This window comes from Saccopteryx leptura, chromosome 2 (assembly GCF_036850995.1).
Source record: "Saccopteryx leptura isolate mSacLep1 chromosome 2, mSacLep1_pri_phased_curated, whole genome shotgun sequence".
Taxonomy (NCBI): domain Eukaryota; kingdom Metazoa; phylum Chordata; class Mammalia; order Chiroptera; family Emballonuridae; genus Saccopteryx; species Saccopteryx leptura.
This window is the reverse complement of record NC_089504.1, coordinates 364,919,967-364,930,326: the sequence shown is the minus strand read 5'-3', so window position 1 is coordinate 364,930,326 and position 10,360 is coordinate 364,919,967. Positions and strand designations below refer to the sequence as shown.

Sequence of the window (10,360 nt, the reverse complement as noted above, 5' to 3'; positions counted from 1 at the left end):
TCTCTGTTTTTAAAATTTCATTCTCCTTGGTGAAGTACCCATTTTGTTCATTAATTTGTTTTTCTGAGCTCCTTAAATTGCCTATCAGTGTTTTCCCTCATCATTATTTTTGGAACTTCCATTTTGAATTCTTTATTATTTAACTCCCAGGTTTCCATTGCTTTCTGGAGATTTCATTTTCTTTCTGATCTATGTCGTTTTCTTGGGTGGCCATGCATTAGTTTTCTTCTGCCTTGAAGGCATTTGAGAGTGGCATTATTAAGAAATCAAGCAAGAAAACAACTACAAACAATAAAAAATAAAAACACAATAAAAATAGAAATGTTAAAAAATAAAAAGAGAAAACCCACAAGGAATAAAGAACAACAATAACAGGCCCTGGCCAGTTGGCTCAGTGGTAGAGCGTTGGTCTGGCGTGCAGGAGTCCTGGGTTCGATTCCCGGTCAGGGCACACCGGAGAAGTGCCCATCTGCTTCTCCACCCCTCCCCCTCTCCTTCCTCTCTATCTCTCTCTTCCCCTCCCTCAGCCAAGGCTCCATTGAAGCAAAGTTGGCCCGGGCGCTGAGGATGGCTCCATGGTCTTCACCTCAGGCGCTAGAGTGGCTCTGGTCATGGCAGAGCGACGCCCCGGAGGGGCAGAGCATCGCCCCCTGGTGGGCAGAGCGTCGCCCCCTGGTGGGCATGCCAGGTGGATCCCTGTCGGGTGGTGTATGCGGGAGTCTGTCTGACTGCCTCCCCATTTCCAACTTCAGAAAAATACAAAAAAAACACAAAACAACAACAATAACAAAAATAATCAAAAGCAAACAACACACCTGCACAGAAAAAAATAAAAAAGCAAAAAGAAATAAAATTCAAAAGAAAAAAATTGTTGAACTGGGGAGAGGTTTTCTGGTTATTTGGGGTTTTTTTCCAGTAGGTGGCGCTGAATGACTAGTTTCAGCTCTGTGGAATTTCTGGGCTGACCTCCGCTGAGCTGAGACACTGCTGTCGGGATGACAAAGGCAGGGCTGCAGTTGGGGTGATGGGTGGGGTGTGTTGTGTGGGCTTTGTGGCTCTAGCAGTGGTGAGCTCAGGTCTCTGGGTGCTCCTCACCATGTCTCAACAAACCAGGGGACCGGACACAGAGCACCCCCATTCTTTAGGGGAGACAGTGGCCCTGCAGAACTAGCTGTGGGAATGCAGAATTCTGTATTCCCCACGAGGAGAGGGAAGGAGGCTCAGGGAGTTGGGGGGAGTCACACTTTGTTTCTCCCTGTCTCTATGCTGAGAGTGGGAGACTGTCCGACTGTGGGAATGCCGGCAGCGACCCCCCATTCCGCCACTGCCGTGGTTTAGTATCTTTCCAACTGCCCCTAATCTCTCCACTCTCTGCAGGTTTCTCCCCTCTCCAGAGCCCCGGCAGACAAAACCCAGACAGTCTGGGTTTCTCCCCTCTCTGGCGCCCCATCGCAAGTGCGTCTTACCTTCCACCCTCCTCAACCCTTCCCGCCTTTAGTTGATTCCACGCACGGATCCTTTCAGGCACACCTGAGAGCCCAGCTGGGGTTCTTCCATTGCGTTATAGCTGTTCAATTTGCTCAAATGTCAAGGGGAGAGATCAAGTGTATCTCTCATGCTGCTGTTGCTCTGATGTCATCCTGGTTCTAAAGCGGAGGGGACACATCACATCATCAGGGCCCACACAGGGAGGCATCTGTAAGGAGGCAAGGCCTTGATTTTCTGCCTAGATGATTTTATCTATCAATGACAATGGGGTATTAAAATTCCCTGATATGATTCTATTACTATCAATCTCTTTATGTCCATCAATATTTGCTTTATATATTTAGGTGCTCCTATGTTGCATGTGTGGATGTCTGCAAGTTATATTCTCTTGTTAGATTGATCACTGATTGATCATTACAAAATGCTCATCTTGCCCTGGCCAGTTGGCTCAGTGGATAGAGTATCAGCCCGGCTCTTGAAGAATCAAGAGCTGGTTGAATAATCAAGTCAACAGGAGACAGATTTAATAAGAGAGAATCAAATTTAATTTTGTGCATGTGGGAACCCCACATACATGAGAAAGTCATAGGCCCCCATGTAAATGAGAGGTTCAGGGACAGGAAAGGAAAAATGAGGTGTATATGGCATTCTGAGCTAAGGATGAGGTAAGGTGCCCTGGGGCTTCAGAAGGAAGAAATTTCATTGCAGGACGTTAAGAAGAGCAGATGTTCAGTAATTAGTAATTTGCCCACCATAGATCAAAGCTTATCTTTGATAATAACTTTTTTTTTTTTTTAAGTGAGAAGAAAGGAGATAGAGAGACAGACTCCTGCATGTGTCCTGACCGGGATCCACCCGACAGCGCACATTTGGGCTGATGCTGGGATCAACCAAACTATCCTCAGCGCCTGGGGCCCACACTCGAACCAATCAAGCCACTGGTTGTGAGAAGGGAAGATAGAGAGATAAGGGGGAGAGGGAGGGGAAGAGAAGAAAAGGATCCTTTCTCGTGTGTGCTCTGACTGAGGCATCAAAGCCAGGACGTCTGTGCACCTGGTCAATACTTGATCCACTGAGCCGGCTGGCCAGGACTGATAATGACTCTTATTACGGGCCAGGCCCCTAATTTAAATTCTTCTATGCAGTTGGGGAAGGGAAGCATAAGTTTCTCTTGAGCCCCCGGGGTCTTGGTGCCTTTAGTGCAAAGTCATTGGCATATCTCGGAGGCACATCTTGGGGTGACTCATTCTGAACCTCTGTACTGGAGGCCACCCTCCCCTGAGCAGGCAAGGAGAGCTGCTTACCGAGAAAGAAAAGCACTAAGGAGAGAATAAAAAATAGCGGGGGGGGGGGGGGGGAGAAGAGGGTGGTGGGGAGGGGGGAAGGAGAACACTTTAGTGACTTTGTGTTAAAATTCCTGAACCCAAACTTCCTGAGAATGTAAGTCCCCAAATTCACACGTTTCATTTTTCTTTGCTCGAGTTGGGTCATTTACAACGGAAGGAATTTTTTATTTTTTTTATTTAGTCAGTTTAGAGAGGAGAGGGAGAGACAGAGAGAGGAGAGACAGAGAGAGAGAAGGGGGGGAGGAGCTGGAAGCATCAACTCCCATATGTGCCTTGACCAGGCAAGCCCAGGGTTTCAAACCAGCGACCTCAGCATTTCCAGGTCGACTCTTTATCCACTGCGCCACCACAGGTCAGGCTAACAGAAGGAATTTTTACCGTTGCAGAAGTCATCCTTGTCCTGGTAACTATCAATGGTTAGGTAACCATTGTGTTCCTCGGAATGAGGGCGGGCGTGTGGTTCACCTACCGGTGGTCCACCTGGTCCCTACCGCCCACTAGGGGGCGCTCCAGCTTTCGTGGTGGGCGGTAGCACAGCAACCAAAGTATAAATAAAAAGGTAGATTTAGCCTGACCTGTGGTGGCGCAGTGGATAAAGCGTCGACTTGGAATGCTGAGGTTGCCGGGTTGCCGGTTCAAAACCCTGGGCTTGCCTGGTCAAGGCACGTATGGGAGTTGATGCTTCCTGCTCCTCCCCACTCTCTCTCTCTAAAAATGAATAAATAAATTAAAAAAAAAAGAGATAGATTTAACTATAGTAAGTTGTTTTATAAAGATTTATTCTGCCAAACTTAGTGAAAATCTGACATAAAGTACTTGATAAGTAATTATTATTATATGCTTTAACTTGCTGTCACTCTGCTTTATAAATTTTATCAAATAAAGTTACTTCCCTACTTTATAAATCACCATGACTGTGGAATCGGTGGGCGGTTAGAAAATTTTACTACTAAGAGAGATACAGAAGTGGGCGGTAGGTATAAAAAGGTTGACTACCCCTGCCCTACACAATCTCACTCACTCCTCATCACCGCCGGTGATGTAATACTATTGATATTTTGAGTTTACATGTGAGAAAACTGAGGTTCTAGGAGGCCGGCAAGTTGCCCGTGCTCTCCCGGGTAGAACGCGGCAGCTGTCCCCTGAACCCACCTTTGCGGAAGCTCACGGGCTCTTGTGCCTCACATCACGCTATGGGAGAAACACCCAAGAAAACCAGCGAACTAACATGGAACGGTCCACCGCCGAAATGTGGGTTTTCTTTAATGGAACAGCTGGTGGGAGCAGGAGGGGTAGAGAAGCCGATGGTCAAATTCCAAACCCAGTTCAAAGCATGTGCTCAAGATAGGTCCTGGAGGCAGCCTGCAGACGGGTGGACGGCCACCACCAAAGCCCGCGGTGTCCGGAGCGCCCCAGGCTGGAGCCAGGCGGATGGCGAACGCCTTCCACACCACGCACGTTTGAGACCCGGGACCCGACGCCCAGCAGGTGCAGGGCCGGAGACAACCCCTGCAATGCTCTAGGGTTTGTTTCCAGAGCTCTTCCAAACTTTGCCTTCCAAGTCTGGGAGTCCGTGCGCCCCCGCGAGAACAGCGGGCGTCCACACACAGGTGCAAGGGACGCGCCCCGAAGCGCAGACTAGCTGGCGCGCACCTCCGGCCCCGCGCAGCAGGCGGGCGGGCGGGCGGCTGTGGCCGCGGCGGGGCGGGCCAGGGCGGGCGCTGGGAGGAGCCGCCTCCCTGCGCCCTCCTGGCTGCAGCCTCCGCAGTCCCGGCAGCACCGCGCTGGGCACATGGAGACGCCCGCGCGGCCCAGCGCCGGGCCCCGAGGCCGGGAGGACACTCCCGAGCGCGGCTGCGCGCCACGCTGCCGGCCACTGTCCAACTTCCGAGAGGAGCTGAGAGCGCTCCTGGTCCTGGCGGGCCCCGCGGTGAGTGCCGGCGGGTCGGGAGCTCGGTGACCTTGTTGCCCCTGTTACTCGGGAGGGGTGGAGCGGAGCGAGCTCGGGGCGGGCGCGCGCGCGTCCCGGGCGGGCGGCCCTCGGGCGGCAGCTGGTGCCGCTGGCCAGCGCCGGGTGTGGGCAGCCTCCGGGGCGTGGGGACCTGCTCGCCTTAAGGGACTCAGACTGCCTTTGGGTGCGTGTTCCCGCGAAGCGAGCAAGTTACCCAAACTTGAACAACTAGCAGCCCTGGGGCTGAGGTCTCTCAATGATCCAGAGGCTGGGGAGGGTGGTGCACCCTCTGTCCTGTCTTCAGAGCTCCGAAATATTCCTTATCTCGAGCCAACCGCTACGCGAGGAAACAAGGGGCATCCTGTCCACAGCCCCCCACCCCCACCCAATTATTGTGCGCAAACAGTTTTTGGTTGAGGTGATTTTTTTGTTTGTTTTTAAATCATGAGATTAGGGCTCTTTCGGTGTTATTATCTATTTTAAAGTAATGTGGGTTTTTAAAAAACGCAAGACCCACAGAAATGGAATTCCATTCCTGTTCCTCTGCCATTTGGGGTGGTTTTCAAGTTAACAGGGTGAGAGAGCCATTATCGGACAAGGAGCCCAAGTGATTTTAGGGCGCAAGGACACCTTTGGACCTGGGTAGACAGATTTTCGGCCTCTGCAAGGCCTGTGGTGGCAAGTGTGCCCGTCTGGCATGGCGACTCCGTTGTTGTCTGTGGGATCTTGGGATACCCACTGTGGTCTGCACAATGGCAAGAATGATGTCAGGGAAAAATCCATCCAGCAGGAAGAAGCCTGTGGAGCTCTCTCGCAGAAAGAAAGGAAAGAAAATTAGAACGCACGGTTTGGCATCGCGTACCTGGGGCCGGTTCCCTGCTTGATCTCAGAAGGTGGGTTAGGAAACCCAGTGGTCTTCTCCCCTCTGCTCATTCAGCCAAATAATCATTCAGGGTAATAACTGCGCTTTGGCTCAACACTCCCTCACAGAGTGATTGTGAGAACGGTCTAGGCAAGGCTGATACGGCGCTAATATTACAAAATAATAATAATAATAATAAGGAAACAAGTCAGCTTTGTGAGGCCCAGGCCCTCCCAGGACCTGGGAATTTGTCTCTGCTGACTCCTGCAGTAACCTGGTTCCCCTGATGTAGGGGACGGGCTTGGGCTCCAGGTATGAGCACTAGACTGAGTGAGCCCCTCACTGTATATATTTATTATATATGTATGCATGTGTGTGTATATAACTGTTAAGTACACATGTAATATACGAAAGGCAGAAACCATGGGCCCAATCAAAAACACGAGGCTAGTGTGTTCCAAAGGAAAATTTTATTTTTTTTATTATTATTATTATTATTTTTTTTCTGAAGTGAGAAGCGGAGAGGCAGTCAGACAGACTCCCGCACGTGCCCAACTGGGATCCACCCAGAAAGCCCACCAGTGGGCGATGCTCTGCCCATCTGGGCTGTTGCTCCATTGCAACCGGAGCCATTCTAGCACCTGAGGCAGAGGCCATGGAGCCGTTCTCAGTGCCCGGGGCCAACTTTGCCACAGTGGAGCCTTGGCTGGGGGAGGGGAAGAGAGAGACAGAGAGGAAGGAGAGGGGGAAGGGTGGAGAAGCAGATGGGTGCTTTTCCTGTGTGCCCTGGCCGGGAATCGAACTCGGGACTTCCACACGCCAGGGCAATGGTCTACCACTGAGCCAGCCAGGCAGGGCAAGGAAAATTTATTTTAAGAAACACCTGGGTGCAGGCAGGCTGAGACCAGCAAAGGGTGTCAGCCCCGAGGGAGGAATGAGACAGGGGTTACAGGGATTCCTCAAAGGGCCTTGGGCAAAGGCAGCTGCGAGATCACTTCTGTTTGTGGCTGGGAGTGGCCTCAGTTCCTCAAAACTGTCTGCACCCTCATCCAATGGTCCCTGTCAGCATCCAGCTAACAAAGGAAGTCTGAGCTGGATCACTGAGTAGGCAAGTCCTTCTTCCTCCTTCAGGCCTGCCTTGTTCTTAGGAAAAATGATGGCTGAGTAGCCATTTTATCTATCTATATCTATATCTATATCTATATCATCTATATCTATATCTATATATATTGCCATGTAGAAAAACTAGAGAACCAAGGTCAATGACAGGGAAAACCCGCTGAAATTTCACCACTGAGAGATAATTTGGAAATTGTCTTTTGCATGTGTTTCTCTGTGACTGCTTTACCCAGTGAGGGTGTGGAGTTCTGGCCCGTGGTTGGTCTCTTACGAATTGTGGTTGTATACGGAGCCCCTCCGCCCCTCCTGGCCTCCCTCTCTGTTCCTACCACCTGCTGGGAGTTTTCTATCTCCCCAGGGGCAAGGAGAGGGGGAGGAGGAGACGTCCTCTTTTCTGCCCCAAGCTCAGTGCCCCGTAGTGTGCTCTCCAGGGCTCCACCACACATTGGGTAGGATGCCTGGTTGGGATTTCCTCCCTGTGATCTCTCTCCCAGTTCCCTATCTCCCTTACAGGCCTCTCATCTGAACGCTGACCCGTGAGTACCCAGGAGGACTCACGCTAAGGTGTTAGCATTCAGCCGTCTCCCGGGGAGCTTTATGGGGGGCCTGGAAAGGGGGCATCTCATGCATAGCGCAGAGAAAAGTGTGAGGTGGACAGCGCGTGCATGCCAGGGTGTTCCGGGTACACCGTTGACTCATCAACCGGAAGCTGTGTCTGTGAGAGAGGGAAGGTGGTAGCCGACAGGACCTACCCGGGCGTCCTGACCGCGCCTTCTCTTTGCCACTGACGCCTTGCTCACTGCCTGACAGTCTGAGTTGTCAGATTCTGAAAAAGAACCTCAAGGCTGGGGGTCCTGCCTGTCCCCCCACGGGCGTGGGCCGTGCACAGCCTGGCAGAGGATAGAAAACAGGTGGCGTTAACTCAGTCATCATCTTTATCAACCAACATGTCGTTGTGCGGCACCTGACTGTATTCCTACCCTTGGACTGGGCACTGACCCTAGGAAAATGCCCGTTCTCCACCCAACTGGGAATAGGTGGATGTTCCGCACGATACGATTTGTAATATCAAAATCTGGGGAGACTGAGCCCTTTTTCCCCGTGAAGCCACAAGAGCCTTGTATGTGTGGCCTGAGGGGAGACAGGGCATTGCATCACGGTAACGCCGCGTTACACGGAAAAGGGTAAAGCAGAGTTAGTGGCATAACGGATTGCAGTGATTTCACAGGCATACAGGCTTAAAGGGCAGCCCTGGCTGGTTAGCTCGGCCGGTTAGAGTGCTGTCCCGAATTGACAAGGCCACCGGGTGTCCCCAGTCGGCACAGGTGAGAAACAAACAATGAAGGCACGATTCAGCGGAACAAGTGAATGCTTCCCTCTCTCTCTCCCTCGCTCTGCCTTCCTCTCTCCATCTCTCTACAATCAATCCATAAATTAAAAAAAAAAGGCTTAAAGGACAATTACCTGGAAAGACTCTACAGTGTTGAGTATATAAATTCAGTCAGAGAGGCATCAAGCTCCCCTGGATGAAACCACAGAGGATATCTGTTAGAATGCTTAACAATGTCCCTGGCCGGGTGGCTCAGTGGACAGAGCATTGGCTCGGCATGCGGACGTCCTGGGTTCTATCCCCGGTCAGGGCACACAGAAGAAGTGACCATCTGCTTATCTTCCCTTCCCCATCTTTTTTTTTTCTCTTCCCCTCCTGCAGCCAGTGGCTCGGTTGATTTGAGCGTAGGATAGCTTGGTTGGTCTGAGTGTCAGCCTCAGGCACCGAGGATAGCTCTGTTGATTCGAGCATTGGCCCTGGATGGGGGTTGCCAGGTGGAGCCCAGTCAGGGTGCATGTGGGAGTCTGTCTCCTTATCTCCTCTCCTCTCACTTTAAAAAGAAAGAAAAAGAAAGAAAGAAAGAAAGAAAGAAAGAAAGGAAAGGAAAGGAAAGGAAAGGAAAGGAAAGGAAAGGAAAGGAAAGGAAAGAAGGAAGGAAGGAAGGAAGGAAGGAAGGAAGGAAGGAAGGAAGGAAGAAAGAAGAACGGTTGACAACACCTAAATCAGGGCCCATTTCCTCGTACTGGCCCTCAGGGGTCTAGCTTCAGGTTCTACAAATTGAGCTTTCATACCCACCTTTTTTATTTGCACCCCTGGCCCCTCAGCTTTTCAGGGTCCCCCATCCTCTGCTTCATATTGGCTTACTCTTGCAACATATTCTAAAAGCATCCCTGCTGCTAGGCAACAGGAGGCCCTGTGGGAGGCCACAGTGGCGGTGGGAGACGTCCCTGGGTCATGGTTTACCCCGGGGGTGGCTTAGAAGTAGATGTGGGAAAGCTCTGCTCCCCCGACCCCGACCGGTTAGGAGTAGGCCTTTCGTGTTTTATGAAGATCTGGGTCCATCGGGGGAACTGAAAACTCTCTCCCCAGATCAGATGTGGATTCGGGGACAGAAAGTGGGGCTGCCCTCTGAGACATCCGGGGCGGGGACCTGGTGGGATCTGCTACAGGGTTGGCTGCCTGTGGGCTTCTGGAAGTGAGGACTGGACGCTGTCATAGGGAACCCCGGAAAGACGGGGTGTTGTCTGAGCTCGGAACAGAGGCGTCTGTTTCCCTCGGAGGACTGACCGAGAGTCACGCTGCAGGAGCAGCGGGCTGTCCGGAGACACCTGCGCTCCCCCCCACCCCCGGAGCGGGAGTCGGATGAATCCGCCTCTGGGACCGGACCGGACCGGACCGCATGAGCCTCCCAGGAGAGAGAGAGGTTTTCCCAAGATGGACTGACTGGGTCTGGCAAGGGGGTTGGGGGGGTGGGTGAGGGAAGGTGGGGAGTGGGAGGTGGTTTTCAGTTAACTAAAGGAAGTAAGATGTGTCCAAATCTGCCGCTTAAAGCATTCCCGAGCCGTTCACAGTGGCTCCTGTAATTGCGAGGAAGAACGTTCCGGAAGCTGAGTTTGCTCTCCTATCTGAGGCTTCATAGAATCTAAGGATTAATGGTATTCTGAAGAGTGGTTAACATTTCACCCCAGATTCCAGAGCCTGTCTGCCTGCCTTCCAGTTGGATGGTCTTATTTCTGTCTCAGTTTCTCCTGTCTGTGGAATTTTTCTTTTTAAGATTTTTTTTTTTTTTTTTTCTTTTTCATTTTTCTGAAGCTGGAAACAGGGAGAGACAGTCAGACAGACTCCCGCATGCGCCGGACCGGGATCCACCCGGCACACCCACCAGGGGCGGTGCTCTGCCCATCCTGGGCATCGCCATGTTGCGACCAGAGCCACTCTAGCGCCTGGGGCAGAGGCCACAGAGCCATCCCCAGCACCCGGGCCATCTTTGCTCCAATGGAGCCTTGGCTGCGGGAGGGGAAGAGAGAGACAGAGAGGAAAGCGCGGCGGAGGGGTGGAGAAGCAAATGGGCGCTTCTCCTATGTGCCCTGGCCGGGAATCGAACCCGGGTCCTCCGCACACTAGGCCGACGCTCTACCGCTGAGCCAACCGGCCAGGGCTCTTTTTAAGATTTTATTAATTTTACAGAGAGAGAGAGAGAGAGAGAGAGAAAGGGGAGGAGCAGGAAGCATCGACTCCCATGTGTGTCTTGACCAGGCAAGCCC

The 10,360-nt window shown here is 51.9% G+C and overlaps 1 protein-coding gene and 1 non-coding gene across 3 annotated transcripts in view; one reads left to right on the top strand and one right to left on the bottom strand.

Moving 5' to 3' along the window:
- Nucleotides 1-4,564: 4,564 nt before the first annotated feature.
- Nucleotides 4,565-10,360, top strand: part of SLC47A1 (solute carrier family 47 member 1) — a 45,739-nt gene continuing 39,943 nt past the window's right edge. For both annotated transcript variants that reach the window (XM_066364968.1, XM_066364967.1), the window contains exon 1: nt 4,565-4,764. In XM_066364968.1, coding sequence (XP_066221065.1) covers nt 4,627-4,764 — 138 coding nt within the window. In that variant the 5' untranslated portion in view covers nt 4,565-4,626. The remainder of the gene's footprint in view (nt 4,765-10,360) is intronic.
- On the bottom strand, nt 10,180-10,255 carry TRNAT-AGU (transfer RNA threonine (anticodon AGU)). The gene has a single exon. It is a non-coding gene; the product is annotated as a tRNA-Thr (tRNA).